The sequence below is a fragment of the Schistocerca gregaria genome, chromosome 3, assembly GCF_023897955.1.
Source record: "Schistocerca gregaria isolate iqSchGreg1 chromosome 3, iqSchGreg1.2, whole genome shotgun sequence".
In the NCBI taxonomy this organism is placed as follows: domain Eukaryota; kingdom Metazoa; phylum Arthropoda; class Insecta; order Orthoptera; family Acrididae; genus Schistocerca; species Schistocerca gregaria.
In genome coordinates, this window is record NC_064922.1 from 415,018,311 (window position 1) to 415,039,398 (window position 21,088).

Below are 21,088 nucleotides of genomic sequence, written 5' to 3' on the forward strand. Positions count from 1 at the left end.
ATTAAAAACTAAGAATGGTAAATAATTTTGTAATTTTGTGTATTCAGCAAACTCTACATACAAAAAAACTTTGTACACAAATGACTTCTGTGGAAGTCACTTTTAACAGCTTTCAAAACATTAACTTACGCATCTGGGACAAAAAATTTAACAATTCAACATTTTAATAAATTGTTTCTATCTTTCATATTTTATTGCAATTCTGAAAAAAAATTACATGACACCACTGGTACAAAAATACTCTGTTTTTACCAAATGTTTCGAGATTTAAGTATTTCTACAATGACGTACCTCCGGACCATGAACTGTGAAATCCAGAGTTATGGCTCTGGTTACATACTAATAAAATTAGTCATTTAATCAAATTATTCTTACATCAAAACACATTTACTGGTGAGAAAAATAGGAACACTTAAAGAGAGTTCATTGCACCTAAATAAATTAGGAAATTAAAAAGGCTTTCAGAATTTAAAATTTTAGAAAAGTTGAAAAATATTTGGTACAATGAAAGTAATGCAGTAGAAAACCATTTATTACACAAAATATAAGAAAAGTTGCATAGTAAAACATTTTATTAAATAAAAGTCAACATAAAAAAATTGGGATGATGCTCACCGAAAACTGTCCGGCTTTTTTTTTAGCCACAATAATGCAGTCCTGTACACACCATTTTTATTAATAATAGTGTGCACACTATATAAATATTGTTCATCAATGTCACTTCCTACCTAATCACAGGCATACGGATATTCACATTTATACACTGGGACCGAATTTACACACGCACAATCAGTCTCAAAGTCAAAGTGTCTATGTACACAAACTCACCATAACACATAACAAAAACTGTCAATGCACTGGAATGCAAAATATATAATACACAAAAATTACATAAAACTCAGAATTTGTACTTTTATCTCCAGCTTCCACATCTTCGGGATGTGTCGACTCGGTGTGCTGTTTTCCACGACGAATTTCTGCCTCCAGCGACGAGTTCATGGAACCTGCAGTACCCTCCTGGAATATCTACATTTAACCTGAACAAGAGACCACCTAGAGGGAGGTTCCAGTAACAAAAGGAGTATACCAGAACTGTTACAATACCGAAGACTGATTAGCATATCAACAGATTTGCATAACAATCAATTTGTCGAGGTAATAAAGGCTCTACTGAAGAGGGAATAAAACAACGATGTTTCATGTAAAGATGGATACCCTATTGAGTCATTACAGCAGTATGTGACAAAACTGCAGGCATCTTCTTATTCTGAAGCTCAGAGATAGTAATTAGTAGCTGGCTCTTGCAGAAAATAGACCCTCTCAAAGTGAATCTTTTATGCTATGTCATATCACTTTCATTAAGTCTTCCAAGTAGCTGAAGAAAACTCCTCTTCTGAAGCAGAATTCCAATGCAGCAAATGCTTCCCACTGGTATTCAGAGGTTTACAGCATCACCTAGCTCTTCAGGAAGCATTGTTCAATAGCCACATCATCAAAATACGAATTTCCTTTGTTGCATGATCTCCTCCACATTGTTCTCTATCAACATTTAAGTTTGATGTTACTTCCATTCCAGACAATAGGTTTTTACTGCTTCAATGGCAAGTGAGGTGGCTAGTAGCAGTTTTTATCTTTCCAATGTAACAACAATATGATATCTTGGTTATAGATGGCCGGTAGCGATTATTCTCTTCCCAGGATTATAACAATGAGATAGTTATATTTTCGAAGTAAGATGTAGCCTCCCAAGAAATCTCTATGTTCCACATCTTCATCAGGAGCAGCATTTCAAAACTTCCATGTTTCTCTTTGCACCTCGCCAATCTGTAAGGCAAAATTAACTTTATCTCTGAGCTCTTTTCATTTTCCCCAGATTGATGATCTTCATGAAGTCTTCTGTCACATCTGCCATACTCAAGACTGCAATTTACACTAAGTCAGAAATACCTCCAGGAGAGACAAAATAAAACAAAACTATACCAGCCATGCAGTTATTTCACATCACTAATCTCCTGTGATGTGGAAAAAGAATGAAATATGTAATGGCAACTTAAGATTGATGTATGAAAGAAAACACTGCTTGAAGACCAACTGGAACCTCCCACTGAGAATACAAAAAGTTACCATAAATGATTCCATTGGAAATAATGACCAATGGCCTCAGATATTGGAGATGATGGTAGAACTTGTTTTACAATCAATCTTGGTCCTTTGGGCATCATCAAATTTAAGGCCAAATGGAGTGAGGAACTCTAAACATTTCTCATCGGATTCAAAAGCTAGTTCCTGAGTCACCAAACTCACTGGCAAAAATGGACGATAGCTAAGGCAATAAACAAGAACATGCATATTAGATTAGGAAAAGAACGACGAAAGCTGCAACAGAGAAGAAACATTAATAACAAAAAATATTGGCACAAAAAATGCTTTTTTTTACCACTTGAAAGGTCCAGCAGAAAAAAAAATCACTACACATGCCCATAGATTAGTGACAGCATAAGTAACAACAGCAAAAACATGTGAGTTAATGTATGCTGACTTTTTCTCCCGTATGGTCAGTATTCATATTTAGTTACTCCACAGGACAAAAGATCAGTGGCAATCCTGTATCTGAATTACCTTTACACACAATAATGGTAACTATTAATTTTATGATATTTCTTTCTCTAACAAGGGAACTTCACTGCCTTTTGTATAAAAGGTGCCACAAACTAAACTTTCCACACACTAGTGTCCTTTCTTCCATCAAGCTTCATGACTTGCCACCACATTTCTTTAAACAATGGAAAATCCAGGATGGAATTTAACAATACCAGAGAAGTAAAGTTGCTGCTCACCATATAGTGGAGATGCTGAGTCGCGATAGGCACAACAAAAAGATTCACACAATTAAAGCTTTTGGCCATTAAGGCCTGTCCCATACATTCTCCTACTATCCCCTACTCCAATCCGGTTACTAACATCCCATCAAAGGCAGGGCTACCTGTGAAACCAGTCATGTGATTTACAAGCTAAGCTGCAACCTCTGTGCTGCATTCTATGTAGGCATGACAACAAACAAGCTGTCTGTCCGCATGAACGGCCACCTACAAACTGTGGCCAAGAAATAAGTGGACCACCCTGTTGTTGAACACGCTGCCAAACATGATATCCCTCATCTTAATGACTGCTTCACAGCCTGTGCCATATGGATCCTTCCCACCAACACCAGCTTTTCTGAATCGTGCAGGTGGGAACTTTCCCTGCAATACATCCTACATTCCCATAACCCTCCTGGCCTCAACCTTCGTTAGTCATTGTCCTCACACATCCAGCCCCCTTCTGGTTCCCATTCTAGCACTACATAGCCATCATTTCACCGCCACACCCACTCTTGTAATTTCTTCTATTTCTCCCCTTTCCGATACCACCCCCCCCCCCCCCCCCTGCGCCTTCTCTCCTGCCCTCCGCCTAAACTGCAACACTTGACTGTCCGCCACTCCCACCATACTATCCCACCCCCTCCCCACCCCAGCCACCACCTTACCCCCACCCAGTCGACACTTCCCTCATGCAATGGTGCTACTGTTCCTAGTGTGGTCTCAACTCTCTAAGACTGCACACGTGTGTGTGTGTGTGTGTGTGTGTGTGTGTGTGTGTGTGTGTGTGTGTGTGTGTGTACTGCTCACAAAGGTCTTAATGGCTGAAAGCTTTAATTGTGTGAATCTTTTTGTTTGCCTATCGTGACTCAGCATCTCCGCTATGTGGTGAGTAGCAACTTTCCTTCTCATTTCAAATTTTTAAAGAATATATTTATTGATTTCAATGACACCCTCTACAACGCTCTTTAATTGTTTTAATTTTTCCAGTTACACTTAATCCAAAAATTGACTTTTTACGACTGTCATTTTCAATATTTTCTGGTTCCGAATCCTACTTACACGTCAGGATTTCTCTACAAAGCACAGTTTAACCTCACTTTTAAGGGGGGGGGGGGGGGGGGGGTAGGACGTAAAACGGGCCTACTTGGAGCAGGAGAGGCATCTCAGGACATTTTAATTTCCAGTGTCTATACTTTTATAAATAAATTCATAAAACTTTGTCAGCATCACCAGGAAGGATTCAGGATTCACACTCATTGCAGTGGAAGTTCGAAAACATAGCAAAATTATTTTTTTTTTTACATGCGAAATTTCATCATTTTTTTTACTTACTAATGGCTGCATTTGTTGCTATAGGGACACTTTTCTTCATAAGTTAGAGATTCTTCGATGAATTTTGCACAGCATACATACCATACTCACAGGTGTATGAAACTCTAGAATTTATTTAATTAATGAAAAAACGAATGAACTGTTATATTTTAAACTTCATGTTTAGAAAAAACACAAATTTTATAGTTAATTATCTCAATTTTTACCACAGTTTTTAATAGATTTGGAAAATTCTAGAGTTTCATACACCTTTAGGTATGGTTTGTATGCTGTGCAAAATTCATCGAAGAATCTCTCTTACTTATGAAGAAATGTGTACCTATAGCAACAAATGCTGCCATTAGTCAGGGGGGGAGGAAAAAAAAAAAAAAAAAGAAAGATAAAATTTCACACTAAAAAAAATTACTTCGTTATGTTTTAGATCTTCCACTGCTATGAGTGTAAATTCTGAAACCTTCCTGATCATGCTGACAAAGCTTTATGAATTTATTTGTAAAAATATAGACAGTGAAAATTGAAATGTCCTGTGGTGCCTCTCCTACTCCAAGTCGGCCCGTTTGACGTTCTACCCCCCTTAAGTGGAATTAACATCCTCCCTCCCCTCATAAATTTTTTTATCACTCCCACCAAATTTTCTATATTCACAACAATGATTCAAACCTGTTTTTGCATTAACATATTCAAAATTTTCCCGATATTTATGCTTTATGAAAATGTTCGGGTCAGAAAACTGATGTATTTGAAATAAAATGACACTTGCACAGCATTGGCCTTCAAATAGTGTGTATGAAAGTACATCTGTTGATTTCCTGACACCACGGCGCTTTATTCAGATCAGAAATGGTGAAAATGTGAACAACTTGTGCTGTCCCCTGCCACCCTGGAATTGTACTCTGCAAGTGACTGATAGGAGTAATTATGTTCATTAGAATAATTTCGCATTTTGTTGCTTGGACACTGGTAGCACTGGTTGACACATTTTCTGTCTTTGCATTGCTCAAATGGTTCTGGTCTAAATACAGCAATACTGCACCAGTGACCTATTCTTTCATTCTTAACTTAACACATTTCAAGAATTTATTTTCAGTGTGAACCGCAAATATTTATGTTAAATATTTTTTGTGATGTTTCACAAACAATGTGATTTAGGGTTTGTGTGTAGTGGAGCAGGCACGTCTACCTTATAGCCTTTAAAAAAACGACAGTGCAAGATAGACAGAACAACACACATGCAACATTACACACAATACTGAAATACTTACATGAATATTTGCAATTAACAATAAGAATAAATTCTTGAAATGTGTCGTGCTAAGCATGAAAAAATACTGAACTGGTTCAGTGTTTCATTATCTACATAATGAACGACATTTGCAGACTTTCCACAAATACTGATTATGATGAATCAACTGAATCCAACAATTTTCATTCTCAGATAGTTACTACCACCAATTATGTCAGCTGTTAAACATAACACAAATTTCAGTTAACGTATGAGATAATAAACGAGTTCCTGACACTTATATTGATGTCCATTATGTACATATATCTCACACCAACTACAAAAATCTATGGGGGAACATTATCCATTAACTTTTATAGCATTAGAAGTTATTGCAACATTTCATACAATTTCCTTAAAGTAACTTGTGAAGTGTAAAAGAGGAGTTCCACTGTATGCTGTTAACAAAATTCAACAACATTCAAAGAAATTTGCAATATTTTATAGTTTTTTTTTTGCGGCGGCCATAAAGCACTCCTTTTTGACAGTACACATTTCTGAGAATGTATTGGTACTGCTAAGACATCACTACAAAATATTTTTAGGCTCTGGACTCTAATAAAATCTTTGAAAAGTATGTTATTAACAGAAGTGCAGAACAACTTATTGTGTGTGTGTGTGTGTGTGAGGTGTGAGGGGGGGGGGGGGAGGTTTGTGCGTGTGTGCATACAACCCCCCCCCCCCCGCCACAATATATATTATAGGAAAAAAAAAAAACAATAATAATAATAATAATAATAATAATTCCAATATTGCACCTTAAAGTGTTAAAGATTTACTATCTCTGTAAAGCAGAGATGTTGAAAGTGGAAGCATTATGATGTATCCTCATTACACTTTTGGTACAGAGTGAATATGATGGAAAGAGACGAGAAAAATGAGGAAGCAAATGAGAAGAAAGAAAGAAATGAATCAATGTATTCCAATGTTTCGCTCTCAGTTTTCACCTATTAATTGTTTGCAGCTTACAATTAGTAGCCAAATATGAATTTCCGTTTTTTTACCACTGTTCGAAATTAGGTTTTCCTCAAATTTTCTTTACAACTACAAAACAATTTTACACTTCCATATGCTCAAGTGTGTGTGTTTTATTCTGAAGCCTTTATGCCCAATCAATCCATGACAAATGAATAATCACGGGCAATGTGATACTAAACCAAACTTTTACAGCTGCAATACCTTCAAAAACCTAATTAACATGAAAGTTAAATAAAACACTGAATGATTCTGAACCCATTAGATCGCAAATACTAACCATAGAGAAATTCACAAACAGAAGATAGTTTGTATTTAACAACACAGTACACCATTTTAAACCTATGTCGCAAATGTGAGAAATACTCAAGTTTCACAAAATAACAGCTGCCAACTTTTCAGTATGTGGTGAGCAAAATAGCTGGTGGCAAAGAAGAGAGAATATAAAAAAGCAGACTGGTAATAGCATGTAAAGCATACCTGAAAAAAAAAAGTGTGTGTTATCTTCGGATACAAATGTAAGTTTTGTGAGAGTTTTTCTGTTGTTATTTGTATGGAGTACAATCTTGCACAGAAGTGAAATGTGGATGATAAACACCACTGATGACAAGAAACTAAGAAGTTATTGGAATAAGGTTGTATATAAAACTGCTGAAGACTGGAAGGGTAGATCAAGTACCTAATGAGACTGTACTAAGTAGAATAGAGGAAAAGAAACGTAGAAAAACCTGCTTAAAGAAAACAGCAGTTGATACGAAATATCGTGAGGCATCAAGGAACTGTCAATTTAGTAAGACAGAGGAGTGTGTTTATGGGGGAACTTTAACACCATAGACAGAGACGATCAAATGGACGCACGATGCAGGAGTTGCACAGAGAAAAGGCAGCTTGCACTTGCACAGGATAGACTAGCATAGCGAGTTGTGTCAAACAAGACTGAATCAACAACAACCTGATTTGTGCGTGCTTCGTCAAGGCGTCTCTTTAAATTTACATAAGTGTATACTAGAAGGTTAAACATAACGGCTATGTTTTAATACATACCTCTTCACCATGCTTTTCAACGCAGATTTCCTCTCTCTATCTGCAAACCAGTCCATCAAGTACGCTGTCATCATTGGTGCTTCTCTGTACAGTTGAAATAACTTATGATAATTTCCAAGCCACCATGCTGAACGTACAGCCAATGCAAATGAAACACACTCTTCTTTTTCATCAATTGGTGTCAGTGATGCTAAAATTGTTGTGAGATCTGTAAGTTAATATCAATCAATAACATTGGTACACAAAAGACTGACATCCATTACTTATACAAATAACTGGCTGCAGTTTACATGACTCAACATTAAGTCAACTAATGGCCCATAACAGTAGAAACGTGACTATTGTGTAGTATGAGCTACAATTTAATAGTATCATACGGAATCCAAACATCGTGGGGCTAACTGCAAACAATACTGAATTGCAGTTGGAAAATACAATCCACACTAACACATGGGAAATAAATTTTTGGGCCTTGATACACAGTATTTTTCTGATTTTTTTACTATTTTGACAATACCCTTACAGCTCAACACTATAAAATTCCAACCACTTCAGACCATGCAAAGAGGTCATTTTAAAAAGATCAAACACTTAAAGAATTAGGAAATTCTTCAGAAAGTTCTTATTTCAAACTATTTGCATTCAAAAGACAACCACACCACTGATGTTTTGTGCGACTGCATTTCACTTACAAACTTGGGAACATTATGTAAGAACACATTCAGTATTTAAGTTTAATAATTTGCTCCAAAACTTCCGCCTGATCTTAGGTAGTTAATATTTGCATCAAAAAAGAGATTTTCTTAAAAACATTTATCAACTACCTGCAACTACTACTACTCAACACAGCCTTTTAATTGTTTTCTTTTTCTCATAAATGTAATATGATATTAGAATTATACTTACCGAGAGTATTCTTTGTGTAAATGTAATACAGAATACGATAAGCAGTGAACTCTAGCTTGTTCTGGCCACCTATTTCTGAGTACAACATTTTCAGCTGTGTTTGACACTGATTGAATTCTTCATGATCCCCCTTCTCCAAAGCAATTCGTGCATGTGTCTCATAAACTTGTACTGTAAATTCATCTCTTATTCCTTGAACCTATAATGAAGAACACATTGTACTTTTCAATTTTTCTGAAGCAGCACCTGAACTCACAACATAACCAATAGAAGCATTATAAGGACAGATACGATTAAACAAATGGCAAGTCAGTTTTTAACTCTTAACATTACAACATTATTTTCTACTCAAAACTGCTCACAAATGACCTGGTGTTCCCACAAGTCTATTTCAATGATCAGACAGTAGGTGAAAATAAGTGAGATATTTGGGCAAAAACACAGGAGGGTAAACTAAAACTAATGAGTTAATTTAAAAACACATCAGTTGCTTTATTCTGATATTGGGACTATCTCACTGTTTACAGTAATTATATTAGATAAAAACTTATCTCTCTGAAGTGTTTCTATCCAGTACTGATTTTGCCTCCTGAAGATAATTTGTGGCCAACCAGTACATCTCTAAATAATATAACACTTCACTCTGTTGACATTAACAGAATAAGATTAGCCTTTTTTTAAATGGTGTTTTCAGTGCCTATTTATTTGCTGGCAGGATGGGTGGGGAGATAATACCTTAGAAGACACCTTCAAGGCTCTCACAGAACTATAAAAGTATTTATTTTTAATGGCCTTTTTTGTAATATTCAGTTCCAAGTTAACTGTGTTAAATATAGAAAATCAATACAAAGAATAACATTTTTTCCCCAGACTTTGCATTGTTACATAAGAGTTCTTAATGACCTTTTATATTCCAGTCCTAAGGTCTTCAATAACCTGTCTGCATGCAAGGGACACAGCATCACATTCAAGAATAGTCCTGACAGTGGATGTGAAGAAGTAAAAGAGAGACTGGCAGATGAGCTAAGTTAGGTCAGGTTATCATTGTGGATGGCTGACCTTGCAGACCACTGTCCTAAAAAGGCCAAGACCTAAATGTATGTCTCACTTGTACATACAGATTTAGGTGTGTACAGACACTATAAAATAAATATAATTTAAACATTTTTTCATATTGATCAATTACTTTACTGTACTTTAAGTGGTATAAGTTAATCATGATTTACTCTCGAAAGACTACAAACAGGTGCAAAGTTTGCTTTCAAATATGAACACACGTACCGTGAGATCCTGTCTGATAGATTTCATTTGATCACAAGCATATCTGTAGTCTTGCTTGTTAATCCAGCGGTCTTTCACCATTTGCAACGATTGTTTAAGAACTTCAACAGGACGGATGGCAGATGCATGAGGTGCCTGTAAATGTATAATTCTTATGCAAAGCATGAATTGCCAAGAACAATTATTTTGTAACAATTTCTATGGTCACATTATTAGTAACTACTTATGAAACTGAAAATTTTTCCCAACTCCAACACAGCACAGCAATTTTTACACTGTATAAACAAGACAGCAATATGAGGCTAACCTAAGGTAATCATTGCATTCTCCTATTCTTTCCCACTATGGATAATTTTCAGAGTTGCCATGAGTTTCCCCAAGTGAAATTCCATGATATTTCCCTGAGTGCCAGACAAGTTTTAGCATTTTCCCTGACAAATTTTGAGATCTCAAGGGTAATAAAGACCTAAGTTGACAAAAAATTTAAGGACTTTTGTATATCCAAACATGTGATCAAAATTCTTAAGTATTAACATCAACGTCTTTTGTAGTGAATTATTGTTAGATGGAGAAAACAAGCCAAATGGTATACATGTTTCATTAAGACCACTGATGTTATTTTATTTCAATAAAGCAAAACACATCTGGTGACAAAAAATATGCATTTTGTTGGAGTCTCAAGACAGATTTAAAATAGCTTCACTGATTTCAGAAATAACCTCAGAAAAAAGTAAGCCCCTTGAAATAAATGTATAATGTGGGGAAGAGTTATGTAAACCAACACTGTAGGTGACCGCCAATAAAGTGTTATGTCTATTACTCTACAGGTATTGTATGATTTTTCTTTAAAGAAATACATGAGTACTTAGCGTACTAACTGCCAGTGACTGCCACAATTTTCTTCTTCTTATCGTCTACTTTCTAATATATAAACTACTTGCCAAGTGCCAAAATGTACTAGAATAAATAAAATGTCTATAAAACACTGCACTGTACAATATACTTGGGCTGAGACAGTCTTAATTCCTAACGACAATCGTCCGTGGCCTCTGGCCTGCCGAGGAGCACAACAGTCTTGGGACGATGGATAAACCAGTCATGAAAATCTACCAAATTACATCACACACAGACAGACCCGGTCTGGGGGCAGATTGGTGAGAATAGACCCGACAGGCAGGGCTAACAAATTAGTGGGAAACTATGGGCTTCAGGTCGGCAGGCCAATACCCGCAGAAACGGCCTGCGGTTTTGGCCCACCATGGAATTTCACTTGTGTGGCCAGCTATTCATGTGTGAGACAGACACCATGTTCATGAAATGAGACCATGGTGCTCACACATGCAACAGATATTTGTGCAAATACTCTGATAATAAATATTAATGAGGACACGTAGCAACTCACTGTAAAGATAATCACTGAGCCACAGACATGTACATACAAACAACTAAATTTTAGGCCACAGCTTTAGTCAAAAAACGAGCGCGCACACATTCGCACAATCACTGAGACACAACTCATGCACACATGACTGCCATGGTTGGTTAGTTGGTGTTGAAGGAACCAAACAGCAAGGTCATCAGTCCCTTGTTTCAAATGTGGTCCATTCAGACAGACTGACATCTCAGAAAAGGCAAAACGATAAAAGGTAGAAAGGCTGAAAAGCGTATAAATGCAGTTGTGTTGTCAATGGTAAAATAAAATGCGGGAAGTCAGCATGTGAGCAACCCCAGGCTATGCTAGAGGCTGGAAATATCCAACCTCTGATGCAGTACAGGCGAGACCAACTGCCATTCAAAAGTGTTCAACGGCTAGAATGTAGAAGTGAATACTGTAAAGGAGACTAACCATTTCTAAAAAACAGAGTAAAAGGGAAGGGAAAGGAAAGGAAAGGGGATCTTTGTCAGGGAGGGGAGTCTGGAATCTCCAAACACAACTTACAGTGCGAGACACCCCAACCCTCACTGCCCTGCCCCTACTCCAGAGTGAGATTAAAAACCTTAAAACTGAGAATAAAAACCACTTTCCGGAGGAAACTGAGAACCAGTTCGACCATCCAGGAATCGTCAGCCAACATTAAAGGTAAAGTACGGGGTAGTCTGTACTTAGTATGCAGAGCCAAAAGAAAGAGACATCCCACCAAAATGTGGGCTACAGACTGGAAGGCTCCACGACCACAAAGTGGGGGGTGGCTCATTACACAAAAGAAAACCAATGGTCAGCCTGGTATGGCCAATGCGGAGATGACACAGGGTGGCCGAGTCCTTTCAGAAGAGGCGGAAGGAAGAACGCCACAGGGCAGGTGTCACCTTAATCGCACGAAGTTTATTAGACACCTCCCAAGAGTCGGCCCATCATGACTGTGGGAAGTGGGATTTTGGGATTTGATGTGAAGCTGTAAATCCACTGCAGGAGGGGTTACAGAGAACGGGGGAGGGGGGGGGGGGTGGTGGTTAGGGACTGCTCCCCCAGCCAAACAATCAGCAAGCTCAATACTGCTATTTCCACATGGCCAGGGACCCAAAGGAAGTCAATGGAACAAGCAGTATGGTGAAGATCAGCGAGACAGTCATGGGTGGCAGAGACCAAGGGATGGTGGGGAAAATACTGGTCAATAGCCTAAAGGCCACTCATTGAGTCCGTACATAGCAAAACACGGTGGAGTTGGGACTGTTTAATAAAGGTAAGGGCCTGGGAAATTGCCATCAATTCCGCAGTAAACACCCCACATGTAGGTGGGAGATGATGATTTTCGTGCTAACAAAGAAAGTGAAGGCATATCCCACATGAGCAGCAGATTTAGAGCTATTGCTGTATAAAACAACAGCACCCCAAAACTCCTATAAAATTCGGTGGAAAAAACAATGGAACACCATCAGCGGAACGTAATCTTGAGAACCTTGGTAGAGATCCATCCGAATCCAGGACCGAGGAACTAAACAAGGGGGAGGGGAGGGGGTGTTGGGGAGGGAACGTGGGAGACAGGACAAAATAGGCTGAAAACCACGGCGAAGAGATGCAAGGTGGAGCCCAACTGGTAAACCAGCCCAAGGGTGTAAATCAGGTGGGCGATGTCCTTGGTCTGGGAACAGGATAGAATAGGAAGGATGAATGGGAGAGGAACGGACAGGATTGCATAAGAAACCAGAAGCTGGGACTGCCAAACAGAAAGGGGGGCGATCCCAGCTTCAACCAGGAGACTATCAACAGGGCTTGTAGGGAAGGCACCAGCGGCCAAACAGATACCACGATGGTGGACCGGATCCAGGAGGCGCAGTGTGGAAGGAGCAACCAAACCACAAACTTGACAACCGTAGTCCAAGCGAGAAAAGCACTAAGGCCTGATAAAGGCGGAGAAGAATGGAGCGGTCCACACCCCAAAAGGTGTGAGAAAGGAAGCGAAGAACATTAAGTTTACAGAAACATCCTACCTTCAGAAGTCTGATATGAGGCAGCCAAGTGAGTGTTGTCGAAAAGAAAACCGAGGAAACGAAACTGTGGAACAACAGGTAATCATTTTGCATCGAGGTAGAACACTGGATCAGGGTGGACCGTAGTATACGGTGACAGAAGTGTACCACCCGCAATTTTAAAGGAGGGAATTGAAATCCGTGTGAGATTGTCCATGCAGAGGCACGTCGTATAGCTCCCTGGAGTTGCTGCTCTGCAGAGTCCACTGAAAAGGAACCAACCCAAATGCAGAAATCTTCCACATACAGAGCAGGGGTGGCCAAAGGACCAACAGACGCCACAAGTCCATGTATAGCAACGAGGAAAAGTACACTCAATACGGAACCCTGTGGGATGCCATTCTCCTGGATCTGTGGTGAACTAAAAACAGTACCAACCTGAACCCTGAAGGATCAATGGAACAGGAACTGGTGGATAAAAATCGGGAGTGGGCCCCGGAGACCCCACTCATAAAGGGTAAATAAGATGTAATGGTGCCAAGCCGTGTCATAGGCCTTGCGAAGGTCGAAAAATACTGCAACCAAATGGCGGTGCTGGGCAAACGCCTGACTAACTGCAGATTCCATGCGAAGTAAATGATCGATCAGAGACCGTCTTTCTCGAACGCCACACTGGTAAGGGGTCAATATCTCCCCAGATTCGAGGACGCAATTGAGTTGACGGGCTACAATCCCTTCAAGTAACTTGCAAACAACGTTTGTCAGACTAATTGGCCGATAGCTTTCGACAAACATGGGGTTCTTAACAGGCTTAAGGACAGGAACCACAATGCTATCCCTCCATTGAGAAGAGAAGTCACCCTGGAGCCAAATACGGTTAAACACCTGGAGAAGATGTTGCCCTTGTGGAGCACTGAGGTGTTGAAGCAGTTGGTTATGAATGAAGTCTGGGCCAGGGACTGTATTATGAGAAGAAGGTGTGGAAAGAAGTTCCCATTCAGAAAAAGGTTAGGTGTAAGATTCTGACTGACAAGGGGTAAAACATAAGGCAGAAGCTTCGGCACGATGTTTCTGGTGAAGGAAAGCAGCCGGATAGGAGGCTAATGCTGATGCTGATGCTGATGCTGTTGCAAAATGGGTCACAAGATGTTCCGCCAGAATAAACGGGTCCATACAATGGCCATTTGGGAGGTGAAGGCCCAGGAGGGTAGACTGCTGATGGCAACCTTGGAGAGAGCGGACTGTAGCTCATACCCCTGACATAGGGACAGTAGAACCGTGGGAAGAAACAAAGCGTTCCCAACATATCCGTTTGCTCTGTTTGATTAAGTAACGGTCTTTAGCGTGAAGGTGTTTAAAGGTAATAAGGTTGGCAATGGATGGGTGCCTCTTAAGGTGTCGAAAAGCTTGACAGCGATCATGGATCGCAATGGCCGTACTCCACACAAGGGACTTACCGGCGGCGAAATGTTCCAGATGAGTGCGGGACAGCAAGGCTAGCAGCACGAACAATCGCGTTAGACACGTCACGTAGGAAGACATCAATACAGCCCAACAAAGAGGGAGAAAAAAAATGACCTGTGCAGTATACAGACACCAATTTGCGTGTTGGAAAGACCAAAGAGGTAACCTGTCCATCAGGGAGTGGGAAAGGAGTGAGAGAATCAACGGGAAATGGTCACTAACACAAAGGTTGTCATGTGGTGACCAGTGTAATGAAGGGAGGAGGGAGGGAGAAAAAAGAGAAAGATCAATGGCAGAAAAGGTACCATGACCGGCACTGAAATGAGTAGGGGAGCCATCATTAAGAAGGCACAAGTTGTAATCTGCAAGAAACTTTATGAGAAGACCCCGACTAGATGGAAATGCACTGCTCCACAGGGGATGAGGAGGATTAAAATCCCCGAGGAGGAGGAAGGGAGGAGGAAATTGCTGAAGAAGGGCAGTTAAGGCTGCAGGTGTAAGAGTCCTGCCAGGAGAGAGATAAGGATTTCAAACTGAGACCTCACAGTCCAGGTGGAGCCTAACAGCAATCATTTCCAATGTAGCTTGAAATGGAATCCACGTGCTAGCAATGTCCGCATGAACCAACATATAAACACCACCAGAGATTGGCAAAGGGGTGACCTGATTTCGACAGAAAACACGGAACTCACGGAGGGTCGGTGATTGATCATTAGTAAAATTAAATTCCTGTAGAACCACACAAGCTGCAGAGTAAAATGAAATAAGGGATTTCAACTCTGGAAGGTGACACTAATATCCATTACAATTTCATTGGATAACCACAGAATGACGATTGAAATGGGGGGTGAATAGGCTGAAGCCAGTCATGCCGCCAGGTCACAACCCGTCACCAACAAGGAAGGGGCGACATCCACGAACAACAGGTCAGAATCAGGTTGTTAAGGTGGAGGATGGCTCCTTGTTCTGTTACTTATGTTTCTTGTTCTCTTCTGTTTGAGATTGAGGAGGGCTGTGTGGCAAAAAGGAGCCAGCTGCAGCAAGATCTGGAACAGAAAGAGATCAGGCAAACTGGGGCCCACAGACCTTGGTTCTCGTGGTCGTTGAATGGCAGCAGACCTTTGACCTGGAAGGTGCTGGGAAGGGGGATCCCGGGAGGGGCGCCCTTGACCGGCAGATGTCGAAGGAGTGGGACACTTCTCTGGCTGGGGATGGGGAGTGGCGCCCAAAGAAGAGAGTGTGGGAGCTGCAGTGGAGGGGGGTAGGAGAGCGATTCGGGAATGGGGTAAGGAAGGAGGAGAAAGGGGTGAAGATGTGACTAAAGCATAGCTAGAAGTCATGGACACAGGATGAAGACTTGAATACTTCTTACGAGCCTCAATGCAGGATAGACGATCAAGGGCCTTACACTCCTGTATCTTCTTTTCCTTCTTATACTCTGGGCAATCCGGTGAATGTGGAGGATGATTGCCACAACAATTAGCACATCACAGGAGAGAGAACACAGGAATCCCCCTGTAATGGATCTGGGAGATGTGTTATTTTCTATCGGATTTGTCAATACCAAATCTAATGAGGGAAGTTGTAAATGTTTTCTTATATTTTTGTCAGAATATTTTTTGTGAATTGTAATTTGCCTTATTTTATGCTAATTTGCTTATATGTTCGAGAGTGACAGCATACTGATTAATATTAGTAGATGTGACAAAGAATACCAAAGAGACTGGTTACAAGTGGAAGCTTGTGTGTTGTGTAAAATGTTTTTGACGCTGGAGTCGTCTTTGACTGTAGTCGGTCGGCAGTGAACTCTCGGTGTGTGTGACAGTGGAACAATGTGCAGGTCGCCGTTATAATAATTTGCTAGTGAACAGGAAAAACGAATTATATTACTATTTTTTTTAAATATAAACATAAAGAAGGAACCACATTCAAAGAAATGGTATTTGAAGCACAAAAAATGAGGCAAACGCGTTGAACCAGGTCATTTCTGCAGCCAACGAAACAGCATTGTGGAATCATACTTTCACTAGACGACTGAAGCCAACACAGTAAAGTCAAATATCATCTTAAAAACATTTCACGGAAAAGTGAGTACTGTCACGAAGTATGCTAAATTCAAGTATATAAAAATAGTAAGCATGTTTCACCCCCTCTCATGGAGTGGGCATCCACAGTCACCACAGAGAGGGGCCTGCCAACAGTGGAAAGACATGTCCAAAATGCAAACACTTAAAACCTCTCATAGGTGGTGGGATGTATGGCTTCACGTCACATCAATAAACCATAATCTTGACCACCTCAGGGAGGGTATCCCCTTCAAAGGCCAGGACAAAGACACCAGTATCAATGTGATGGTCCTTCGGACCCTTCTGAACATGCCGAACAAAGTGAACACCCTGCCCGCCGAGATTGTCCCGAAGTTCCTCACCAGTTTGAAGGATGAGGTCCCTGTGAAAAATTACACCTTGAACTAAAAACTAAATTCAAAGACTGCTGGAGGGCGGGGGGTAATGATCACAGGAATTGTGCCAAGGTGGTTACAGACACCAAGGGCTGCAGACTGGGTAGCTGAAGCAGTTTCGATCAACAATGAACCCAACCACATCTTTGTCAGAGAGTACACTTTGCCAAACTTATCTTCAATTTGTTCCACAAAAAATAAAGATTTGGTATTGGTGAAGGTATCCCCATCAGTCCTGGTGCAAACCAGAGAGCAGGGGAAAGGTTTCGCCCCTAGCCGATGAACCTGACCCTCCTCCCAGGGGGACAGCCATGGAACCATGGAAAGGAAGGCCGAAGGGGCAGAAGAAGCAGCACTAAAAGAATCATTTCCATGCAAAGAGACGACTGTAGAACAATGGCCAGCGTTCTGGACCCGTATGCGTTTCATTTGCATAGCGTCCGCCCTGATACCATCCACTCCCATCAGGGGCTCCCCCCATGGGTGCCACCCAGCCACAGCAACGGCCGTCTAGCACGGTGGCCATTGCCGGGAGTTCTGATGCTCCAGGACGACAAGCAACCACTACTAGGCTTACATGAAGAGGTCACAGCTCAGGTATCAGAAGTGCGATCCTTGTGTTTTCAGGGGGCTCAACCAAAATGGTACATAGTGACCCCAACCCACAGGCTGGCTACCATGCTGGCTATGTACCCTAGCATCAGACGACAACGTGAAGGAAAAGGTGAAAGGAACTGAGAAGGCACACACCGAAGACACTAGGTGAGGTGCTCTTCCCCAAAAGGCTCACACTAAGGAATAGAGATTTAGTAATGGAGGTCAAACCCCAGAGGGGGACCAGAGAATGCCTAAAGGATGAGGTAATTATGCAACAAAACCAAATTGCAAAGCCAACATAACCAGGAGGATAGCGGGGTCAACATAAACAAGGACAGGAAAGGAGAGGAAGGGCAAGGAAATGCAGCCGGGAATGAAGGAAGGCTGCAATAGCTCGGCGCCCCATGCTCGCCATGCACGTACTCACGAAAGGACTGTGAGCCCCCTGGGGGGATGATTGCCATGTCTACTTTCACTGAGAATCAGATCCCAACAAACCACTCCTCACGCCTCGCTGCCTCTCATCGGCAGCTGCTAGACTAGCAGCAAATAGTGGTGGCAGCACTGACTGTAAGCTGAGGGGAGGGGTGGGAAGGAGAAAAGCAGTAAGAATGAGAGAGTAGGGAAGCGGCGCACATACTCAGCTGCACCTAGCCAGCGACGAAGCGTGACATCTCAGTCAACAGTTTCATGCTACTGAAAAAAAAACCGAGATTTTTCCGAGTTTTCTCAAATTTTCCTGACACATTTGAAATTCCCTGATTTCTAGAACTTGTGGCAACCCTGATTTTATACAACAGAATGGAACGTCACATTTAAGCTGGAGCTAACTACACTCATACATGAAATTATGTATTTAAGAACAAAACTTAATGATTTGAAAATTGGAAACTCCCTTTAAAACAACTACAAAGCAATATTAGCATCAAAGGACACACACACACACACACACACACACACACACACACACACACACACACACACACACACACACACACACACAGCGAATTTTATTTAGATTTTGCCACATGGTAAAGTAACTCATTTGTTCAAATCACCATGCACAATAGTTATAATTTCATAATGATTGTATAGCAAATGTTACTTATTATTTGGGACAAGAACAAGTTTTGGCTGCACTGATACTTGTACAAGCACATGTTGAAGCTGTTGACAAAGTTTGGGACACACAGTGGTGAGTATACGATCTTTATATGAAAAGAATGAAGTAAGAAAATGCAAACCACAGTAGACAGCAAAACCCCATATGTCAGTTCTGAAGCCATGAAGACAGTGGCAGATCTCAAATTTACAAGTATGTACCAAAACAATTTATATTACACAAGGCAGGTTTAATCAATAAATTAGTAAGTCATACAACATTATTCCAGATGAGTGAGGAGGTCAACTGCCATTTTAATCTATCAAGAAGACAGAAATGTATGTTTCCAAGCAACATAAACACTCTAAAAGGTCAACGATCTCAAGTTGCTCCGATTAACAGAATGTCATACAACTAAAAGGTACGAACACTTTCTAAAGCTATGTTTCCAGTTTGCATGCTGATGCATATGAATACCCAAATGGCACCATATTAAGTATCACTTTAGCAAATTTAAATCTAATTGTAGCTTCCTACGATAATCACTACCAGTATCACTCTAGTAAATTTCAATTTAATTCTAGCTTCCTACGATACTCTATTAAATATTAAGCTTACTTCTCTCTGCTGGCAGCATCGGCCTCTTAAATTACTCCCCCTTCCCTTATTTCCACCCTATTCTGTTTCAAATACTCTAATTATATTTTTCCTCTTACGACATAGGATACTCAATGACACACAGCCGTCACCATTTTGGTCATATTCTCCCTGCACCGAATACCACTAATCCATTTTCTATACTCCCGCAACCTCAGGAAATCTCTTGCAGTCGCCTTTCTTTCCGCTCTCGCGGAGTCACAAACAGGGCGCGGAAAATCTCGGACACCCCTGTAATATGTCACTTGGCGGAAACACCGGCCAGTGCCCCTCGCGGCACGTAGTGCCTAACAAAGGGACAAACCAGTCTGCCACCCTACTCCAGGCTGCTCAGCAGAACGCGTCCGAGCTTTTAGCAGCTCACTGCAACATTCAGTCTTTACCTGCGCATTACGAAGAACTTAGCCTCCTCTTCAACCAACTAAACTACCACGTAATCCTCTTATCCGAAACGTGGTTGAAACCACACATATCTTCTGCATCTATTCATCTCCCAGGGTACACATTTCTTAGGGCAGACAGATCAAAAAAGCGAGGTGGCGGGGTCGGCGCATATATACGAACAGATCTCAAAGCGAAAGTCTTATGTACGTCAAATCCTGCTGAAGAAAAAGAGGCTGAATTCATGTTCATTGAAAAAAACATACAAAGTCGGAAATTCTTGACTGGCGTCGTGTACAAGCCGCCAAAAATAAGCTCAATGAGTTCCTTCCAGTCGGAATTACATTCACTTCAGTGTCAATACGAACATGTCATCGTAATGGGTGACGTGAACATAGACCTCCTAAGAGACACTCCCTCCGCAATAAACCTAAGAAGATTGTTTAGTTGCAATAGCATGAACATTCTTCCATTACAACCTACACACCATACGGCGCACAGTCATACTCTTATAGACGTGATCGCAACGAAACAGACTGACAGAGTAAGAGATGTTGGTCAATCATCGGCCCCTGGCCTCTCAGCACATGATGTAATATTCCTGGCCTACTCTGTGCAGCCCCCAAGGATCAAATCATGTTACATAACTTGTAGGAACATGAAACGTATTGACCTTGACGCTCTAACAGCCGATTGCTCAGAAATCTCATGGCATCAAATAATCAGAGAACCTACAATCAACGGCAAAATTAATGAACTTGGCGATAAACTCACTGCCCTCTATGACAAACATGCACCTGTGCGCACAGTCCGTGTAAGAAAATCTCCTGCTCCATGGCTGACAGCTGAATTACGTCAAATGAGGACTAATAGGGATGCTGCCCACAGGCGTTTCAAGGCAGATCCGAAATCCGAGCGTTTCGAAGAATATAGAAAGCTACGGAACAGAGTGAAACAATGCATTCGCAATGCCAAAATCAGGCACGCTCGCTCCCTTGTATGCAGCGATCTGACACCCACGACTCTATGGAAGAATCTCCGTAGCTTGGGGGTCGGAAAGGCAAAATCGAAAACTACTTTTCATATGTCAGCTAACGAATTAAATGAATTCTTCTCTGCACCTCTGAATACCAGCACGGCTGATAATTACCGTCCACAAGAATCCCCAAACAGGATAACTAACAACGATACCTTCCATCTAAAACATGTAACAACAAATACGGCAAGAAAAGCAATAATGAGAATCTCTTCTGATGCAATAGGCAACGACAGTATCGGTATAACCATGATTAAGAATGTTGCCGATATCTTAGTACCTGTCTTAACTGACATATTTA

The 21,088-nt window shown here is 40.8% G+C and overlaps 1 protein-coding gene across 4 annotated transcripts in view; it reads right to left on the reverse strand.

Annotated features, from left to right (window-relative positions):
- Positions 1-22: 22 nt before the first annotated feature.
- The window catches only part of LOC126355092 (leukocyte receptor cluster member 8), a 69,764-nt gene continuing 48,698 nt past the window's right edge, over positions 23-21,088 (reverse strand). For all 4 annotated transcript variants that reach the window (XM_050005285.1, XM_050005286.1, XM_050005288.1 and 1 more), the window contains 4 exons: positions 9,682-9,816; positions 8,401-8,599; positions 7,495-7,702; positions 23-2,323 (listed from right to left, as the gene is read on the reverse strand). In XM_050005285.1, coding sequence (XP_049861242.1) covers positions 2,161-2,323; positions 7,495-7,702; positions 8,401-8,599; positions 9,682-9,816 — 705 coding nt within the window. In that variant the 3' untranslated portion in view covers positions 23-2,160. The remainder of the gene's footprint in view (positions 2,324-7,494; positions 7,703-8,400; positions 8,600-9,681; positions 9,817-21,088) is intronic.